The sequence below is a fragment of the Sorex fumeus genome, unplaced genomic scaffold (assembly GCF_029834395.1).
Source record: "Sorex fumeus unplaced genomic scaffold, SorFum_2.1 ptg000069l, whole genome shotgun sequence".
In the NCBI taxonomy this organism is placed as follows: Eukaryota; Metazoa; Chordata; class Mammalia; order Eulipotyphla; family Soricidae; genus Sorex; species Sorex fumeus.
The window spans coordinates 564,827-587,314 of NW_026606126.1; the positions used below are offsets into that span (position 1 = coordinate 564,827).

At 45.5% G+C, this 22,488-nt stretch overlaps 1 protein-coding gene across 1 annotated transcript in view; it reads right to left on the minus strand.

The window, feature by feature from the left end:
- TMEM135 (transmembrane protein 135) overlaps window positions 1-21,421 on the minus strand; it is a 247,697-nt gene extending 226,276 nt beyond the window's left edge. The window contains exon 1 of the mRNA XM_056128830.1: window positions 21,197-21,421. Within this exon, the coding sequence (XP_055984805.1) occupies window positions 21,197-21,337 (141 nt within the window). The 5' untranslated portion in view covers window positions 21,338-21,421. The remainder of the gene's footprint in view (window positions 1-21,196) is intronic.
- Between the last annotated feature and the right edge of the window lie 1,067 nt (window positions 21,422-22,488).

Sequence of the window (22,488 nt, forward strand, 5' to 3'; positions counted from 1 at the left end):
CTCTATAACTGCTAGAAAGGTTCAGTGATAAAGCCAAAGAAATGCATTGTTATTCTTTATTTCTTTTCTATGTATTTTCCAAAATTGCTTTTACTAAGTTATTCAAACATGACAAACAATGTGACAAAATCATATTAGGACTATAAAAATTAAAATGTAAAATATAAATATAATAATTTTTGTTCCCCTAGATATCATAAAGAATAGATCTTAAAATACAATTTTAAGAATACAGTAAGTACCACATATTAGCACAACACAGAAACGGGAATAAGTTACCAGAAAAAGGGGCTACAGAAATTCATCACAGAAACAGAATATCAACCTAGGAATCTTAATGACAAATATTTAGATGGAAAACATTTGTTTGAAGGTTTTTTATTTATAAATGTTGCATGTAAAAGAAAATCCTTTAAATTAAAATTTTTAAATACCTGAGATAACAGTAATAATTGCTAAAAATTAAAACCTGGGCAGGGAGATGACTCCAGGGCTGGAGTAGAGGCTTTATGCCCAAGCCCAGCCAGGGTTCAAGCCGAGCACTAGATGCTCCCTCAGCATCAGCAGGAGCAGCCCCAGTACCAAACTGCGTATAACACAAGTATTGCCCAAAAAACTCACAAAATCAAAATTAGGGGATAGAAGCAGTAGCACTGTCCTTCTGGTGTTCATCAATTTGCTCGAGCAGGCACCAGTAACGTCTCCATTGTGAGACTTGTTGTTACTGTTTTTGGCATATCGAATACGCCACGGGGAGCTTGCCAGGCTCTGCCATGCAGGCGGGATACTCTCGGTAGCTTGCTGGGCTCTCAGAGAGAGATGGAGGAATCGAACCCGGGTCGGCCACATGCAAGGCAAATGCCCTACCCGCTGTGCTATCACTCCAGCCCAAAATCAAAATATGAAGCTGTATTTATTGAGCATAGTATTGCTATAAGAAATTAAAATATGATCAATATGAACAAAGATACTGAAGAATGGAATGCTATCAAAGCACACAAAATGTGAAATTTTAGGGAAGACATGAGTCTGCTAGATAGGTAGACAGGAAGATTTTGAAAAATAGTAGAATTCTCACAGGTCAGGATGAAACTCTCAAAATGTAAGAGATTTTTAAAAATAGTAAGATGACATGAGCAAAAATCCACTGAAGGGGACAGAGCAGATAAACAAATTAGGCATTAAGGAAATACAAACTACCACCCAATGGTGGCCAAAGCAATAGGTCGACAGGGAGGCCGGACTAGACCCCAGAACCAGTCTGCTGGGCCGACTGGGCTCCTGAGCAGAGTGAGGAGCACTTGGCAGCACCTCCAGGTGTGGTCCCGAAACCAAAAGATTCTATCAATAAAACCATGATGAGATATCAGAATGGCTGATGAAAATAATACACCACCAAATGCCACAAGGATGCTTGGAACCCACTACCCATTAAAGCCAGTGATGTTTATGCTAGACAGCACAGAGACTGGCAGTTTGTTTGAACTAAACAAGCTGACTATTCTAGCAACCGCAGTCTTGGGCACTTATTCTAAAGAAATTGATAAGTATGCTCACACAAAACCCAAACACAATAGCCAGAGCAGCTTTATGAGAGCAAAAATCTCCAAAAAAAAGCCCAGATGTCCTTGGAGAGGCAAATCGTTTTAAAACCTTTGGTTTATGCATCCAAGGAATATTAGTCCACAATATAAAGGAACAAATTAGTGATATGTGAAACAAATGCCAGTGTATTGGGCTAGGTATAATTTTATTTTCATTCTAAGAGATGGGACTACTCCAAGTACATACAACAAGAGAGGTAAAGAATAGCTTAACACTCCAGTTGCAGCAAGACACTCATTCCAAGATTTTACAAAATCAAACATGTTTGCCTATTGACTTACAAGTGGAACTAGCAGCAATAAGAGTAGTATTTCCTAATCATTCTTGTACCATAATCATTAAGAATAAAACAATTCATACCTTGGGTGAAGAGTGAAAAGGGGAGGGAAAGCGGAAGAAAAGAGTTCTCTACACACCCTGGCCAAAAAAGCCAATTCCAAAAGACAAGTATTTATGATTTCACATAACAACATTCATGAATGACTAAATCATAGAAATAAACAAACGGCTTCCAGGAATTAAAGAAGCCGTATGTAAGTAACACAGTAGTGAGTAGCTGAGAGCCAGCTCAATGGCTAAGGCAAGCTTTTCAAGGAGCCCTACAGTCAGCCCTTGCCACCTCACCTGGATTGACCCAGGAGCACAGAGCCACGAGTAGTAAATAATACCGAGTGTAGGCCAAAAACAAAAAGTAATATGAGGAATTCTTCTAGTGATAAAACATGTTCTGTATCTGACTATATCACTGCCAATATTTATTATGAACTTTACTCTCACTTTGCAAAATAATACCACCATAGGGAACTGGATAGAGAATATATTAATTATTACATAAGAATCTAAAAGGGCTGGAGCGATAGCACAGCGGTAGGGCGTTTGCCTTGCACGCAGCCAACATGGCCGACCCGAGTTCGATTCCTCCGTCCCTCTCGGAGAGCCCGGCAAGCTGCCGAGAGTATCTCGCCCGCATGGCAGAGCCTGGCAAGCCACCCATGAAGTATTCGATATGCCAGACACAGTAACAACTAAGTCTCCAATGGAGACGAGCGGGCCCGCTCGTGCAAATCAATGAACAATGGGAGGACAGTGACAGTGATAAGAATCTAAACTATCTCCAAATTAAAGTTCAATAAAAATAAAAAAGGCAGTTACCTAGTGAATGAAAGACATCTAAACTATACTCAGCATCACCCGTCCTGAGATGAACACAATTCAAGGAACACTACTACACTCAGCCGAACAATCTAAATCAAATGTCCTTGGAAGTACAGAGGGCTACTAAGGAATGAATTCTCTCGCAGCTTGCTGGTGGGAATGTAAATCTCTGGGTATGGTAGGAAATTCAGCACCTAGTGAAACTGAAAATATAGTTGCTGGATAACATTGGTTTGTCCTTGCTCCTTCCACAGGGAGCTTGGGCTTATTGAGTTACTCCCACAACAGTGCTCCTGATCACTAATAATCCTATGTTGCTTTTCTCTTCCTTTTATGTCCCTTCATGGTTTATTTTGCAATGTCCTTTTTATACAGACACAGGAAGAAGTTGATGCTACGCTTCTGTAACATGCGAGTTAATTGACTGCAGATAAATTTACTCTTGGGCATCTGTCATATTTACCTGACTTAAGCCTCCGTTGCCCTTACTTCTTAGCAGCCCCAAAAGGAGGTCCCAGCAAGGGACAAGGATGGACCCAGGGCAAGCTGTAAACTACCCTGGCATCAAAAGGGGCCAAGCTAAACGCCATAAGTATAAGAGCACGGTCATGAAACAAACTCTGTCATGATCCAAAAAGAAGTAACTGAGTAAGGAAACTGCTGGGGTTAGGAAAGACGAACCTGGCCTGAGGACTATAGTCTGGGACATACAGTGAGATGTCCCCAGGAAGAGCCAACCTTTAACCTTAATATATCTCTTACTGTGTCCACACAGAATGACTAGAAATATTATAAGATGTAAATTTATTATGATTGTATAAATGGATTACTAGCAGAGGAAAGGAGAAAGCAATACACCGTGGGTGGAATCCTACCCTTGAACAGATTTCCTAGTAATCTGGAGTGCTGAACCCTCTGATGAGATCTTGTCCTTGAGCTAATCTCCTAGAACTTTCCCTGAAGGAGTGGTTTACATGTTTGTTGTTATGACAATATTCAACCCCACCTATGCGTACCCTCAAACTTCATGATTTCAATATAACTATGCAGTTAGGAGGGTTGGAGCGATAGAGGGGTAGGGCATTTGCCTTGCACGCGGCCCTCGAGGCTGACCCGAGTTCGATTCCTCTGCCCCTCTCGGAGATCCTGGCAAGCTACCAAGAATATCTCTCCCACATGGCAAAGTCTAGCAAGCTCTCTGTGACGTATTCGATATGCCAAACACATTAACAAGTCTCACAATGGAGACGTTACTGGGCCTGCTCGAGCAAATCAATGAACAACGGGAGGACAGTGTGTAAAAAGGGAAAAAAAGAGAAATTATTATGCTGCAAGGGAAGAGGTCAAAGGAGGCTAGGGAAAGGAAGAGGAAGAACTACACTGGGGAGAGAGGAGGAGAGATGCTGTAAGGGGAGAGATCGAACTTCATTGGAGAAGAGAGAAATAAACTGATCACTGACCAGCCTGGGACTCTGTTCCTCCATTCCCCCATTCCTCCATCCTTCATCCATCTGTCCCCGCGGGCCAGCTACGGAAATGGTTCTCAGCCACCAAATGCTCACGTCCCTCAAGCCCACGCTTTTTTGAAACTCATGTATACCTATTCTAGAAAGCAACAATTCCATTTCTATGAATATACTCCACAGAAACACATGCTTATCCTATGTCCACAGCACTATCTTCAACTATAACTACTGCCCCCCAAAACCCTAAATCCATTTTTAAAAATCCATTAAAATGAATACACTGTCTACACCTGCAACTTCGGGAGTCTACTGGGAGGGGGGCCACTTTCACAGGAAGTGGTAACATGTATTCATAAAATCCCAAACGGAAAACAAGCCAGCCAATCATCATAGTTCCCGAAGGACAGGAATGGAGCCCAGCCTAACACAAAGGCTACAGGTGAAGAGTGATGTAAAACAATGAAAGGCCACAATTTAAAAACCTCTCCTCACAAAAAATATCACTATTAAATCCCATCAGACTAGGGCCAGAGCGATACTACAGTGGGTATGGTACTTGCCTTGCATGCGGCCAACTCAGGTCTGATCTCCCCGTCTGGTCCCCTGAGCCCACCAGGAATAATCTCTGAGTGCAGAACCAGGAGTAAGCCCCGAACACACCTGAGTGGTCTCCACCCCCTCGCAATAAAAATCAAGCTAAAAATCAACAGGGGGCAGAGAGAGAGTACAGTGGATGAGGGTCTTGCTGCGCAAATGAGTGACACCAGCTCCATCCCCAGGATCACACAGAGTCCCCCTAGAATGGTCAAGAATAGCCCCTGAGCACCAAGCCAAACAAAGTAAGCCCTGAGCACCCCTGGAGGGACAAAATCAAAAACTTTAAATTGAACTAAAAGTTAAAATCCAACAGAGGGGCTGGGGAGATGGTAAAAGGGCTAGAACACAGGATTGGTGCCACGGGCCCCAGGTTAATCCTGGATGGCAGGGTCCCCTGGGAACCTGGAGCGGCCTCCAAGCAATGTCACCCCCAACCAAACAACAGCAGACAGCCTATAGGCCTGGATGTATTTCCTCGCCTTCATCTGTAATTCCCTCTCTGTTTCCCCAGGTGACTGTGCTATGCCTTTGCCATAGAGATGAAGGACTAGTGCAGGGACGGCAGTCTCTGGTCATGGAGGGAAAAAGAGATAATTGGCCCTCAACGGGACTGACCACATGATCTCAGTCTTATTAGGACGAAACTTTGCTTCAGTAGTCATTCAGCCACTAAATCTTTAGAAGACTCTTTCCCGAGTGTCTAATTAGTTTCTTTGAAAATTATAAGGGTAATAAGGAATTTGTGTCACAGTAAATCTTTCTTAAAGAAATCAGCAGTAATTCATGATTTCTTTAAAGACTGAATATTCTGGGCCAGGCACTTTGCTGTTGGGGAGGGCTACCCGTGGACAATAGTAGTTCATTAGCAATGTCCCTGATCTGCTGTGCAAATGCAGCAGAATGCCCCACACTGAGACAAACTCCAGGTGTAACCCAGTATCTTCTAGTGGACAAAATTACCCTTACTTAGATTACAGCTTAAAATAAGCGCATTGGGCTGGAAAACACAGTCCAGGGCTGACAGTGCTTGCCCTGTGCACAACTAACCCTAGCTTGAATCACTGGTAGCTCCAGGATTCACACCTAAACAAAGAGCTAGGAATAACCCCTAAGCATCACAAGGTGTAGCTCAAACAGACTCCAGAAAAAGATACACAGTTTGAGCTGTGAGTATATGAGAGCCATATTCCCAAATTAATATTAGTATTTGGGGCAATGCTGGGGCATTCTTAAGATCACATATTTGACATTTCACCTTGCTCACTATGAGATCCAACTACTTTACACAAGAACATTTGTTATATTCTACTATCTCCTGGATCTTTGGGGGGTTGGGAAGGTAGAAGGCACACCCAGCAGTGCTCAAGGCGTACTCCTAACTCTGCTCAGGAATCACCCCTGGAGGAGCTCAGATGACCATACGGGTGCCAAGGATCAAACCCAGGCTGGCAACATTCAAAGACTGCCTGTGCAATGTCTATGGCCCCATTTCTTACATTCTTAAGTATAAATAAAACAAGTTCTGGTATAAAATACTTTGATAAAGAAAAACTCCAATGATACATTTCTCATGCAAAGACTTTATTCAAATGGGAAAAAAAGAAGGTCTGTATTTCCAGTCTCTCCAAAATGAACACTGGATATACTAGATAAAATTCTTAAGACAAAACTCAGACAACTAAAAGTTCAAATCATTTAGGGCAATTTGTACACATAAGAAATGACAGATACCGGAAGAATATGCTAACTTAGGAAACAAAGATGCTTGGGTAGGGGAATACTGAACTTGGGCAGAGGTCAGGACGACTGCGCAGCCTGCTGCAGAGAGCGGCAGTCTCTCCAGAAATCTCCTGAGAGGGCGATTCCTCACCCATTGTCCCTGTTTTCCCCACCACACAATGTGTAACCCAAATTAACTCTAATAACGTGTTTGTCTTCGGACAGGCAAGGACTCCACCTACTTGAAGTCAAAGTCACAGTCAAAATGAAAGAAATTATTTTTTATTTCATTGTTTGAAGACTATACCTGATGGTGCTCAGGACTTATTTCTGGCACAGTGCTCAGGAGCAATTCGTTGAGGGGCTCAGGGGACCACGTGGGGTGCTGAAGGCTGATCCCAAGTCAGGCGCATGCAAGGCAAGCGCCCCACGCACTACACTGTGTCTCCTACAAATCAAGTTCCTGACCAAAGGCACTGAGTTTAAGCTGGGTTTAAGGAACTGCCATGGACTCTCCTTCACTTAAGCCGTAACTTCTTTTTCTCAATACCCTCATGCTAAAATTTGGGTTGTGCCATGAACGTGAACCTACGAGATGTTCACTTACTACGTATTCATCTATCTACTGTCATTTCCGAGGGAAGCCTTCCCAAGCCCACCACACTGGAAGGAGCTGATACCACAGACTTCTTAATAGCACTCAGCACTGCTGAAATGATCCTTAATCCTAATTCTAATGTCCACATACATCTTACTCCCCATATCCCTGCACAGATGACAGATACACTGTAGAAATTAGTGATCTGATGGGGCAGGATAGAAAGATTCAGCATAAACACTGTTACAGTCATACTCCATCAACTCCAATGAAACTATGGGTACACTCCCAAATTCTACCCATATGTCATTAATTCACTGTCTGCTGGGCTGGAGCTCCTTAAAAATAAGTCTAAAAAAGAGTAGTCCCATCTTTACTTACTCAAGATTTAGAAATTAGGAATAATCAGAAACAACCCTTCCATTACTGCCAAGAGATCCAGAATCTCTCACAGCAACTCCCAAATAAGATTAATCATAAGCCATACGTCAGCAATTTATTAGAATCAAGAAACAGCATGAATTTATCTCCCAAGGGGATCTAATAAAATGTATTTTCTGAATGAAGAAGATATATCTTCACCTATGGAGGTCCACCCCTTTTGTTTTTAGGAAAATTTTCTAGTGACCATAAAAAAAGCTATAGTGTTAACATGGAAAAAACTATTAAAGATTCAGGGCCTACTTGTTTTTTTTTTTTTTCAACAAACGAATATCCTTTCTACTAAGGATCTGACCCAGGATCAAGAAAAGTCACTAATAAAAACTATTTAAATGCTGTACTATCATATCTATTGCTTTATACGACAAGTCTATGAACTAAAGGGGTAAATGATAGTACTTGGTCAGTTAGGCTAGCTGCTACAGTAGTGATGAACAGAGGAGGTTTAGTGCAGCAGGAATAACAGTCTTCTACTTTCATCTACAGTTAATAATGGAACAAGCATACTTTTCATAAAACAGACATCAAAGAATAGTAAGTCACATGTATAAACAAATTCAAAATCTAAAAAAGTAATGTGAGCAAAGGAAGAGTTATCATTTAAATACCCATATAAAGGAAAAGACCAAATGTTACAATTCCAAAAGGATAATAACAAATCCTGGCAATACCACTGAATATTTATTAAATGGAAATAAATTCCTCATCTCTATACCCTAAACAAGGCCTTAAATTTAAATCCGAAGGGAGTAATTTCAAATATTTATAAAACCTTACCCTCTAAAAGTCAGATAATCCAGACATCATCAGCAGTATGCATTCCTTAATGACAACAGTTTTACTTTATAACTACAAATAAAAACAATAACGAAACCTTCAAAAAATCTCAGTGTGGGAGCTAGGCTTTAGTGACAGATCACTTGCCGCACAAGAATTGGCACCAAGTCTGAAATCTGGCATAGCATTGGCTCCCGAACACCAAGCATGACCCCTCCCCATCACCACCACACAAAACCACGGGCTAGAAAACCTGTTGAACCACCATTTTCTTAGCTCAGTTTTCACTACTTACCAAAGCAATTTACATGCGTCATTTAATCACATGTACTTCTGGTGCTAAAATTCACCATTTCTGCAATACCACAGATGCAGAAAGTGAGGCTGAATGCAGCAGTGAACAATGAGAGTTCTAAAATAGGCAATTTGATAGAACTCGAAGTTCTAAGCTCAGGGGCCAGAGCGACAGTACAGAGGGTAGGAAGGGCTGCCTTGCAGGCAGAGGACCTGGGTTAGATCTTGACATTCCAGACAGTCCCCCAACCACCAGCAGGAGTAACTCCTGAGTACAGAGCCAGGTGTGCATCACTGAGCACCCCCTGAGCATCACCACGTGTGTCCAAAAACCAAAAATAACACACAAACAAAAAACAAAGTTCTGGCCTCAATAGCCATACTGAAATACAGAAATTCCTTTTTGTTTGTTGAAAATTTGGGTTGGGGGGAGAGGCGGGAAGGAGGTGTTAGGCCACACCCCATAGTGCGCAGGGGCCAATCCAGGCTCGGTGCTCAGGAAAACCTGCTCTGGGTTCAGAATCACAACTGGGAGTACTGGATCAGAACCAAGGCTGTGACAAGAGGCACGTGCTAGCACCTTAACCTTTGTACTAACTCCCTGGCCCATGAAATACAAAAATCTAAGTGGAGTTAAGCTTTGGAAGGTTTATAAAACAAATTTATGCAAAAGCATTAGAAAGAAAAAATTCAATGTATATCACTGATTTCCTCAGTCTGCTTTTTTCTTTTTCAATAAAATCTTAAGCAACTAACTTGATAATGTCCATGAGTTGGTTTTTAATTCCTAAAAATTCCAACACTTGGTTCAGAATCTACATGTAGGGGGTATGGTGCCACCAGCAGGTCAATCTGTACCTGTGAGGCGAGTGCATCAGCAGCCTCATGGTGCCTTCAGACTTCCAGATACCCCAAAATTGCTGCTGTGCCTTTGGCCAGACCCCAAAAACTTGGGGCAAAGTTTACCAAGAAAGTAAATGGCCAAAAGTTAGGTATGTGGGAAACACACCCACAAACCACCTCCGGCTCAGCTATATAATTGGAGGCAAGGCATCTTTGGTTCCTGATTGAACTGCTTAATGGACATGATCCCAGAGACTCAGAAACGAATCTCAGAACCCAGTGGCTTTAGGTAGAAATGCGTCTGGTCTCTGCAGTAGGCCACTGGTGCTGGGCCAACCCAGCTGGGAATAGGTTTCGTGCCTTGGCCTGTTCCCCCTGGCGGCCCAGTGGCCGCCATCCGTCTGAGGCCACTGGATAGTCACATTTGGGCCCCCAGTGACGAGACACACAGGGCCTCACGGGATGGGGGTGGAGCCGGGCTTGTCCTCCCCACCCCAACGAGACCCCAAGTCATCACCCATGAATGGCCTCTCTGGCTCCTGATCAAGCTGCTTAACGGCCATGATCCCAGAGACTCAGAAACAAATCTCAAAACCCAGTGGCTTTTGGCAGAAATGCATCCGGACCCCACAGTACGTTACTATCGCCGGGCCACCCCAGGGAGGAAAGGGTGTTGTCCCTCCGCCTGCTCCCTCTTGGCGACTTGGTGGCTGTCATCCTCCAGAGGCCACTGGACAGTCAGGCTTGGGCCTGCAGTGACAAAACTTGTTGGGCCTCACGGGATGGGGGGGGGGGGGGGGGAAGGGGGGTGGAGGCGGGCCTGTCCTCCCCACCCCAACGAGACCCCAAGTCATCGCCCACGAACGGCCTCTCTGGCTCCTCATCAAGCTGCTCAATGGCCATGATCCCAGAGACTCGGGAGCAGAACTCTAAACCCAGTGGCTTTTGGCAGAAATCCCTCCAGATTTAAGTGTTAAAATTTCGGAATTTCAAATCCACATGGCCCTACTGCAGCCACACGACATCATGTTATTCATAACCAGCAACAGAACACAATTGTCTATTGTTGCCTTTTCAGCAGATCTGAGTGTTGGGGTAAAATCTCAAATAATGGTGGGTCTGGTGTCAAAATAGTGAATGTGATCAAAGTAGAGAGAGAGTAACATGGAAATCATCTGCCCCACAGGTAGGATGAGGGTGTGAGATGGGGGTATACTGGGGTTGTTGGGGGTGGAGAATGGGCACTGGTGAAGGTACGGGTGTTTCATTGTATGACTGAGACTTAGACCCAAAAGCTTTGTAACTGCTCTCACGGTGATTCAATAAATAAGATTATAAAAAATGGAAAAAAAAAAAAAGAATCTACATGTAGTCAACTGACCATAATACAAAATTTTGCCGGATTGATTATATGGTTCAAAAAAACTAAATATTTTTATTTTCCAGGAGAAACATCTAAAAGGTTTAAAAAAAATAGGGTTTTTTATTCTGTCCCAAGAATAAACAATAAATGCTCAAAGAAAAGGATTTCAACTAAGAATACCCTACCCTGTTAGATTATCAATTAGAACTGGCAGAATAAAAGTTTATAATAAAAGTTTATATACAGATAAATAAAAATTAAATCAACTGATTATCACTAAACCTGTCATTCAAGAAATATTTAGAAAAAAACTGTAAAATTAAAAGAAACACAAAGTAAAAGAAGCAGCACACACACACACACACACACTATAAGGGGATACAGGGAGAAAAGTAAAAACAGAACCTTTAGAATGAGTTCAACATCAACCACTCAATAGGCCATAGTTATAAAACCTTTTACATAAGCCTCATGATAGCACTGAAACAAAAATCCATAGAGAAAACACACTAAAAAAATGAAATTCAAACATAACACAACAGAAAACGTTGAAAGCACGAGAGAAGTCAGATAACCCCAAAGACGGATAGGCAGGCACTGCGTACACAGGCCAGGGTCAAGCCCACCACCACAAAGTCCCCAGGCAACACCAAGAATGATCCCTGAGCACTAACCTGGTTGGAGCCTCTAAACACCACCAGATGTGACCCAGAACCCAAAAGAATAAAATAAAGCATCAGACAAAACCAAAACAAAACAAAAAACATAGAAAAAAGTTCAAAGTCCAAATTAACAAAGAGTAATATTTTCACTATTATCCTAAATGTTAATGATTTTAATTAATCAATTAAAAGGTACTGGAATAGACAGACTCTCAGACAAATGGAAGAGAATGGAGAGTCCAGAAATAAAGTCTCAGGTGTATAGGCAGATCATTTACAACAAAGGGGCTAGTTATAAATGAAAAAAGGTCTCTTCAACAAAGGCAAAAAACTCCATGATGTTGATATCAGAGAAGATGTCACTGGCAAAGAAAACACAAGCATAAACAAACAAATGGGCAGCAACAAACTGAAAACTCCACACTGAGAGGAACGCTAAAATCAAGTTGTCCTATTGAGAGGCGGAAAATATTCACACAACTCACACACAAACTTGACAAAGGACAAATACTTGACATTTGTAAGCTCTCACAAAGCTCAATAATAAGAATACAAATAATATCATTCCCCAAAATGGGGAGGGCCGGGAAGATAGTGTAGGGCTTAAAGCACTTCCCTTGTCTCTGACCAACCCAATTCCTGGCACCATAGAAGGAGTGATCCCTGAGCACAGAATCAGAAGTAAGCCCTGAGCACAAAAAAGAAATAACATGAAAACCCGGGGAGAGAAGTTGAACAGGTTCTTCCTCAAAGAAGACAAACAGATGGTCAACAGGCATATGAAAAAGTGTGATTCATCAATCATTATCTGTAAAATGCAAAGAAAAAGAACAATGAGATATCACCTCACACCAGTAAGAAAGGTCCAAATCAGAATGCAGGGAAGTAACGGGTGCTGGCAGGGATGTACTGAGAAGAATCTTAAGTCACTGTTGGTGGCAATATGGAAAACAGTACGCAGACTTTATAGGAAGCAGAATGAAGAATTCCAAAAAATTTGAAAATAAAACTTACATCAGACCCAGGGATTTTACTTGGATACCTACCTATTCTAAGAAAACAGAAACATCAATTCACAAGAACACCTATTTCAAAGCACCACTATTCACAAAACCCAAGTGGTGATGCTCAGAGCTTACTCCTGGCTCTGTGCTCAGAATCACTCCTGGCAGTGCTCAGGGACCCATATGGGATGCCAGAGATGGAACCCAGGTAGGCTGCATGCAAGGCAACAGCCCTACCCACTGCAGGCCCACAATACCCTAGATCCGAAAACCACCCAGGCACCCAACAAAAGAGAGCAAATAAAAGAACTGTGATACATATACACAACAGAATACTATTGAACTCTAGTATAAGAAAAGACAAAATAGGAACCGGAGGGGCTGGAGAGATAGCACCGCGGGTAGGGCGTTTGCCTTGCACGCCGCCTAGCCGGGTTCGATTCCCAGCATCCCATATGGTCCCCTGAGCTCCGCCAGGAGTAACTCCTGAGTGCAGAACCAGGAGTAACCCCTGTGCATCACCAGGTGTGACCCAAAAAGCAAAATTAAAAAAAAATAGGAACTGGAGAGATAGTACAGTGGGTAGGGCGCTTGCCTTGCACACATCCAAAACAGGTTTAATCCCCAGCACCCCATATAGTCCCTCAAGCACCACCAGGAGTAATTCCTGAGTGCAGAGCCAGGAGTAACTCCTGAGCACCAAAACCAAAAAAATAATATTTTTTTAAAAAGGATAAATAAAATGTTGCTGTTTGCTGCAATTTGGATGGAACTGGAGGAAGTCATGCCAAGTGGAGTGAAGAAGAGAAAGATCACTCATATGTGGAGTAACAGAAAAACCAAGTAAAGACAGAGAAAAGGCTCACTGGAGCGAGCACTGAGAAACACCAACAGAACCAATAACAGGCTGCCATGTCGGGGTGAGAGAACAGACCTTGGGATAATGGTGGAGGGACACTGGCACTCATTAGTGTGGGGTAGCACTGTTATAAGCATAAAACAGATTTATTAGTTCCACTATAATCAATAAGTTTAATACAACTTTATACCTTCTGCAGAAATCTCATCTACACTCCAGAGACAAATACGGCAAATTTGGGGTCAGAGTGATAGCCCAGTGGGGAGGGCATTTGCCTTTTCCCCTGGTCAACCCAGGTTCAATTCCCGGCATCCCATATAGTCCCCCGAACAATGTCAGGACTATCCTGAGTGCAGAGCCAGGAGTAACCCCTGAGCATCACCAGATGTGACGTGAAAAGGCAAAAAGCAAAAGAGCAAAAATATATCTCTATAGAGATATATGTATATATAGCAAATTTAGGCAAAAAACCTGAAAGGCAATCTTATAACTGGTAACCTGAAAATTGTAAATACAGAAAACAAGGTTTCCTAATTTTAAAAGTTAAAAATAGAAAGGCCCTCCCGTTGATCATCGATTTGCTCAAGCGGGCCCAGTAATGTCTCCATTGGAGACTTTGTTGTTACTGTGTCTGGCATATTGAATACTCTCGGTAGCTTGCCGGGCTCTGACCAAGGGTTAACACAACAAAAAGATACAACATAAGAATACTTTTGTACCAAATGACGCCAACAAAACGCACAAACTAATTATTAACAGAACAAAAGAGGGTCAAGAGAGGAATGTGTGCAGAAGACTGAGGCTGAGGCTCTAGCCCAGCAATGCACGGTCCCAGCACCGCAAAGAGCGGCCTGCAAGCAGAGAGGCTCCAGAAAGAAACCCCCCACAAGAGGGGCATACCACATTCAATCATGAAAAGATCAATGAAGGCATTCTGATAAAACACGAAAAAACAGACTCTACCTAGAAGCATAAGAAATCAACCACACAGCTCCTACAACTCTCAGCAGTTTATCACTAGAGGATGCACAATTACTTCAAGAACCTGCAGGTTTGTTTTATTCTAATTTATTGAGGCACCATGGTTTACAATACTATTCATGATGGTTTCTTAGACAGAACTCTACCTTCTGAAGATGGGCGCCTCAGAGTAAAGGGTGTTTGTGAACATGGAGAGGGCAGCTCACGCTACTGCTGAATCCAAGAACTTCAGAAAGGCTGAGCACAACACAAAGCCAAACCAGGCGGAAGGACGCCCGAGCACTCAGTACTCCCAGGGTCCAGTATGGTCCCCCACTAAGCACAGAAACCACAGAGTTGCAGCAAACTGGGTGCAGCAACTAGACTGAACAGCAGCAACTTGAGCTGATGGTACAGCAGGTGAAGAAAGTTCTCCACCCGCCTCTGCCCCCAGAGTCAAGCCTAGCAGCACAGGTCCCAGGCCGCTACAGGAGGCCAGCAAGCAGCCATGCCCGCAGAGGGGTTTCACTGCTGTCAACGCAAAGAAAGCCTGTGAGGTCTGAGACCACAGAAGTGTCCGGGACACTAACAGCTCCCGCCAGGGAAGAAGGGTTCGCCTCTCACCCACGGCCAAGGGGTGGGACTGAACTCCAGGATCTCAGGAGACTCTGGCAGTCAGAGCCTCTCATCAGAACTGAAAGGTAGTAGTGGAATGGAAGAGATTAACAATTAAGTGTACATAAATGGAAGAGACCAAAGAAATACAAAATATCAATGAGCCCAAGAACTAATTCCTAGAAAAAGTAAAACTGATAAACCTGTAGCTGGGCTCAGAGAGAAGAGAGGATACTCTACCAAAAAGAATCAGAAATGAAATGGGAAAAACTACAGAGATATCAAATATAAAAGAACACAAAAGACCACTGAGTAACGATCTGCCAATAAGTTTGATAATGTAGAGAAATGAGTAAGTTCTTAGAAAAAATAGAGCCTTCCAGAACTGAACCAGTACAGAAAATCTAAACAGACTGATAACAAGTATGGAAACTGAAAGAGAAATCAAAACTTTCAAAAAAAAAAGTCAAGAAATTCAGGATCAACTGGCTTTACTAGTGAATTCTACCATACTTCCATAGAACCTAAGCCTATTCTTCTTAGAAAGAAAAAAAAAATCTGAAAAGAAGGAAAACTTCTAAACATAATTTATGAAGCCAACCAAAACCAGGAAAAAAACAGGACCGAAAATAAACAAATAAATAAATAAAGGAAAAGAGGGCCAGAAAGATAGTCCAATGGGTAAGGCCTTGCACAAGGCTGACTTAGGGTCAATCACCATTTTCATTAGCTAGAAGTCAGCTACGAGCACAGAGTCAGGAGTAAGCCCTGACCACTACCCGGTATAGCTCAAAAACCATAAAGGAAAAAAAATAAAAAGAAAAGAAAATCATCTACTTTGGGCTAACCTAAGGTAAATGCCAGTATACTATCATGAAAGTCCTAGAGAAAGTCATTTCCCTGGACCAGAGTGAGAGCTTATCTGGGAACACCTGCCTTTCATGTGGCTGACCAAATCTGATTCCCAGCACCCAATATGTGTGGCCCAAAAATAAAACAAAAGTCACCAAAGAACATAATAACTGCATTATTAATAAAGGCTTTAGGGGACAAGAGCAATAGTACAGTGGGTAGGGCGCTTGCCTTGCTAGTTGACCTGGGTTAGATCTTTGGTAACCCATATATATGGACCCCCAAGCTTAACAGAAGTGATCCCTGAGTACAGCCAAGAACACCCTGAGCACAGCCAGGTGCAGTCCAAAAATAAAAAACAAACAAATTTTTTTAAAAGACGGGAGGAAGGAAGGAAGGAAGGAAGGAAGGAAGGAAGGAAGGAAGGAAGGTCGGTCTTAGAGTGACCGAGGTAAGTAAACAACTTTTTTCTTCCTAGAAATGGCTACTAAAAACTTGAGCAGCATAGAATCCATTCTACTACATGGACAGCATGTATTCTGAATTTGCCATAAACATCAAGCCCAGTGTGCTTTCATCAATATCAGTGACAAGTTAGGTTTAATCAGTTTAATCACTGTTTCCAATCACTGTATATTGGTAAAAAGGGTACTAGTTATTGAATGTGTGCCAATAACTAACATGCAGGAAAGAAAATAAGGCTTTCTGAAGTAAGTGTATTGCACGCATAAATTGTTAGCAAGGATTACCAAACATGTAGGACTTTTGGGCTGTCTGGGAATCACGCCCAACTTGATGTCCTGGGGTGACTCCCAGCAGTGTTCTGGGAATCAAACCTGGGGCTCCCAAATGTGCTCCAGACCTTCAAATGTTCTCTGCAGCCCACATGGAGTCTTTTTTTTCAGAACAGCAATTCTGAGAACAGGCGAGGTAGTACAGAGGGAACGGTGCTTGCATTGCAAGCAGCTAACCCCAGTTCAATCCCCAGCACTGTAAGGTCACTGCCAAGGTGACTCGAGCACGGAACCAGGAATAGCCCCTGAGCACTGACAAGTCTGGTCCTCCCCCAAGCCATACAGGAGTAAAACACTTGCCTTACATGCAGCCAACACCAGTCTGACCCCCATATGGTACCTAAACCACCACTGGCAGTAGCCCTCAGACGCCCCAAAATATAAAAACTATAGAAAGAGAACTGATATTTTTCATACAGAGTAACAAAAACAGATTTGCTATTAAAATACTGTAACTAATGGCCAGAGCTTGAGTGCAGCAGGCGGGACCCTTCCTGGCACACGGCAGGCCCACATTCCATCCCCAGCAGCAGAGCTTATCCAGAGGGACCCCCTGGGCACACTACTGCAGATGGCACAAAAACCAAAGACAAGTAAATGAAATACTCAGTGCACTTCAGAATGGTTTAGGAAACAATGGGAGCAGGAGCAGTATACAGCAGAATAGGTTAATGGCTGGCCTTGTTAGCGGCCAATCCAGGTCCACCACATACAATTCTCAAGCCACACCAGGAGGGATCCTTGAGCCCAGAGTCAGGAATAAGTCCTGATGTGCTGACGTAAAAACAAAAGAGAAAAGAAAAAAAAGACACTGAAAATGAATAGTGACAAGAAAAGCTGTTGACACCTAACAGTAAAGAAGTATGGGAAAAAAATGTGTAGACTATGAAACTAACTATAAAAGGAACAAAATGAATAAGATTAACTATAAAATGAACAAAACAAAAAGTACAACACACATGGTCGTAATGCAATATTTCATATGAAAAGAGATATACCAGACCCACTTTATAAGCTAAAGATAATAATCTTGATTCAAAATTTCTTCTTTTCCATCAATAAGGACAAGAGCATCAACCAAACTTAAAATCCGAGAAACATAAATAAGTCCTCACAATGCACCAATAGTTTCAGTCTCTAAGTCTACTCATTCCCCCTGTGCCTAACCTCTTCCCAGATCTTGGTCTTCCCTAATATTTGGTCTTGCATATTCACTGCCAAGAGCATACCCACAGACCTCACGGCTAAACTACTCAGGAGCTCATTCATTCATTCCTGCACTTACTCACTGAAATTCTGTGCTAATTTTAAACACAAACCAGATTTCAAACAGAAGACAGAGGTTAAAATCAACTACTATTTTAACAACAAAGAGCGACTATGCAATAACTAGTAGATGCTACTCGTACACATTATTATCCCACTCAAAGCCTCATGAGACAGCAGAGAGAGAGCAAGATAGATAGATATATATGTATACATACATATACACATATATATGGGGGGGAGGGAGAGAGAGAAACAGAGAAAGTGCCTGCCATAGAGGCATGCAGGGAGTTGGGTAGAGGGGTGGAAGGGCAACTGGGGACACTGGTGGTAGGAAATGCACACTGGTGAAGGGACAGGTGTTGAGTATTGTATGACTGGAACCCAATTATGAACAACTTATAACTGTGTATCTCACTATGATTCAATAAATAAGTAAATAAACAAATCCTGACAACAACCAAAAAAGCAGATAAGCATCCTCTGCAGTACAAAAAAAAAAAATGCTAAGACTCAAAAGTGAGAAATTTTTCCTAAGACCACATTGCGAATAAATCGCAGAGTCCTAGCCCATTTAAACTGCTTCATGAACATACTGCTAAACAACTTTTGAACTCCTAAGCAATTTTTCTAATTCAGTCTACCGAATACCACTAGATTAGTCATCTGAAAACAGCATTTCATACTTTAAAACATACTTTGGCCTTTGGTTAAAAATGTTTCTCAGGCTCTAAGAGAAAGCTATGCACTTGCCTTGCACACAGTGGGACTGCAGCTGCAGAAATAGTTTAAGTGAAGGGTCAGAACCCCACCATATGCATACAGCGCCACTCAACACATATACCGCCAGGTGACACTGAACACAGAGCCAGGAACGGTCCTTAAATACCGCTGAATGTGCCCACAACCCACCAGAAAAAATAACATTCTCAATCACTCATTTATCCATTAATCTTTGAAAAATATGGAAAAACTTAGAAGCGAATGAAAACTCATGAGTGATAAGAAGTGAAGCATTTCCTTGCTAGGTCTAAATCTTGGAAATCATTTAATCTCGCTAATCTTTAGTTTCTTATTATTTTTCTACTATGAAATGTAAGTAAGGTGGAGCTTCACTTAGAAAACAAGTTCAATTTCTGCTTCAGTTTACACTGCTCCCATGCCTAAGGGATAACAGTTGCCTTGCACCAGTCAACCCTTCTTCAATCCCTTATGGTCCCCCGAGCACCACCAGAAGTGATTCCTTACTGCAGAGCCAGGAGAAAGCCCCTGGGCATCCCAGGTGTGATCCCTCCAACCTCCGCAAAATGTACACTGTACTTTCTCCATGTGGGGCTGGAGCAACAACACCACGGGTAGGGAGTATTTGCCTTGCATACGGCCAACCCAGGTTCGATTCCTCCACTCCTCTCAGAGAGCCCAGCAAGCCACCAAGAGTATCTCGCCCACATGGCAAAGCCTGGCAAGCTACCCATTCAAAAACAGTAACAAGTTCTCACAATTTGTTGTGAGACCTTACTGGTGCCCGCTCGAGCAAACCAATGAACAATGGGAGGACAGTGCTACTTTCTTCATGTAGAATGGATATTCTGAGTCCAAGTGCTAGTGAAGGGCTTAAGGTGCATGCTAGTTTAGGAGTTGAGGTGCTTCGATTCCCAACACTTGTGACCTCCCCTCCAAGCACCACAGGGGATAATACCCGAGAACAGAAGCAGGCTCAGCCCTGAGCCTGCCAGGTATGACCCCAAATTTAAAAAAAAAAATAATGCATGGGATGAAAACTAGTCAACACACTGTTAAAATATAAATAAACCAAAACAGCCTAAGAATGTGGAAAAATAAAAAGAAATAAATATAAGGCAAAATCCTCAGCTCCAAAAAGTTTATTTTCAGCCCCTGCCTCTTCAGAGTTCAAACTGCAGGTTCAGTTCACCTGGTCCATTTACAGTGCAGCGTTTGGGCCGGAACCCCAACTGTAGCGTCACCAGGGGGCTCCTGGGGCCTGAACCCCGACTGCACCGTCACCCAGGGTGCTCCTGGGGGCCTGGACCCTGACTGTAGCGTTATCGAGGGCGTTCCTGGGGCCTGAATTCCGACTGCAGCATGACCCAGGATGCCCCTGGGGCCTGAACCCCGACTGTAGCGTCACCCAGGGTGCTCCTGGGGCCTGGACCCCAACTGTAGCATCACCCAGGGCAATCCTGGGGCCTGAATTCCAGCTGTAGCATCATCACCCAGGGCACTGCAGGAGCCTGAACCCCAACTGTAGCATCACCCAGGGTGCTCCTGGGGCCTGGACCCCGATCTAGCGTCACTCAGGGAGCTCCTGGGGCCTGAACTCTGACTCTAGCATCACCCAGGATGCTCCTGGGGCCTGAACCCCGATTGTAACATCACCCAGGACGCTCCTGGGGCCTGGACTCCAATTGTAGCATCACCCAGGACGCTCCTGGGGCCTGGACTCCAATTGTAGCATCACCCAGGGGGCCCCTGGAGCGTGAACCCCGACTGTAGTGTCACCCAGGGTGCTCCTGGGGCCTGGACCCCGACTGTAGCGTCACCCAGGGTGCTCCTGGGGCCTGGACCCCGACTGTAGCATCACCCAGGGAGCTCCTGGGGCCTGGACCCCGACTGTAGCGTCACCCAGGGCGCTCCTGGGGCCTGGACCCCGATTGTAGCATCACCCAGGGGGCCCCTGGAGCGTGAACCCCGACTGTAGTGTCACCCAGGGTGCTCCTGGGGCCTGGACCCCGACTGTAGCATCACCCAGGGAGCTCCTGGGGCCTGGACCCCGATTGTAGCGTCACCCAGGGTGCTCCTGGGGCCTGGACCCCGACTGTAGCGTCACCCAGGGAGCTCCTGGGGCCTGGACCCCGACTGTAGCGTCACCCAGGGAGCTCCTGGGGCCTGGACCCCGACTGTAGCGTCACCCAAGGCGCTCCTGGGGTCTGGACCCCGACTGCGGCGTCACCCAGGGCGCTCCTGGGGCCTGGACCCCGACTGCGGCGTCACCCAGGGCGCTCCTGGGGCCTGGACCCCGACTGTGGCGTCACCCTGGGCGCTCCTGGCGGTAGGGGATGGCGGAGCTCGCCCGTCGGTGACACCTGGCGCTTCTCGAGGCGCGCCCAGCAGTGTTCCTCCGGACAAGGACACGGTCTGCCCAGCGGGCGGGAACCCACACCGGGTCTCCAGGCAAAGGGGCCTCAGCAGGTCCAACGGGCTCGGAACACGCGCGGCCCGACCGGCCCACGGACACGCGCGGCCCGACCGGCCCACGGCGCAGCGCGGCGCCCGGCGCCCCGTCCCCGTCAGCCCCGCGGCCTCACCAGGTACAGGGGGGCGTAGATCTTCAGCGACTCCTCCAGGGCGCCCGCGGTGATCTGCAAGAAGGACACCCCGCAGGACGGGTGCCAGGTGTGGCCCACCTCGTAGCAGTTGTGCGGGATGGACTTGCTGAGGGCCGCCATGACTAGCCGCGCCGACCGCGGCGGGGGACGGGGGCAAAGGTCACGGAGCGGGCGGTTCGGCGGGCGCCTCGGATGATGCGCGGCGGCGTATGGCGGCGAGGGGCGGGGCGCGCCGGGGGCGGGGCGCGCCGGACGGGGCGGGGAGGGGCGGGGCGCGCCGCGAGGGGCGGGGCTGTGGGCGGGGCTGTGGGCGGGGCGGGACGTGCGCTCGCCCGGCGGCCTGGGAGCCCGAACGCACCCCCGGCGCGCGCCTCCCGTGCGGAGTCGCCCAGCAGCGCGAGCGCTGGCGGGGCTCGGTGTCCCCGGCCCCCCTGCACCTTCCGCCGGCGCGCCGCGGTGGGACAGAGTGATCGGATGTCGCTGCCGGGAGCTGTGCGGGACGCTGGGCCGACCGCGGCGGTGAGGGCGGCGCGCCCCGCGGGGTCGGCTCGCGCGTCCCTCCCCCGGTCTGCCCCGAGGCGGGCGCCCCTCCGGCCCCCCTCCCCCGCCCGCAGCTGCCCCCAGCACCGGCCGCTCAGGCTGTCAGAGTACAGAGGCCACTCAGGGGTAGGCGCTGCAGGGACGCAGCTCGGGATGACCCATGCCCGGAGACAGCCGAGCCGAGGACTTGGCCTTCGGACGGAGAGGTCGAGGGCACGCGGGCGCAAGTCCTGGGTGTTGGACGTAGCGTGCAGGAAACCGACAGCAAGCACGGTGCCTAACGCACGATTAAAGGCGGTCATCCCTGATTAGAGTCAGCAGTTGGTGCGACTTGGGACCTGGCTACCCCGAGTCAGGTAACACCTCGAAACTGCTAGTTTCTTCGACACTAACAACTTTGCCAAGAGTCCTTGGAATTGGAATACCTAGTCTCGGAAAGCTGGTTCTGTTTTCGCTGATTTATTCTGCAGCTGTTTACCGACCACATACCATCTTCCAGGCAGCGTTCTAGGTCTTGACCCTACTATAGACACGAAGAAGAGAATCTTCCACCCTCATCGTTGCTGGTGCCTTCTGAAACGCAGGCCGATTTGTGTCAGCTCTAAAGATCCGGCAAAAGAAGTGCACAGAGCTGGAGAAATAGAATAGGGGGTGATGCTGCTGAAGCCTCCTGGACCTGGTTCAGATCCCGGGGTCTCCAAGTCCCCTGCCTGAGTACTGCTAGAGTTCAC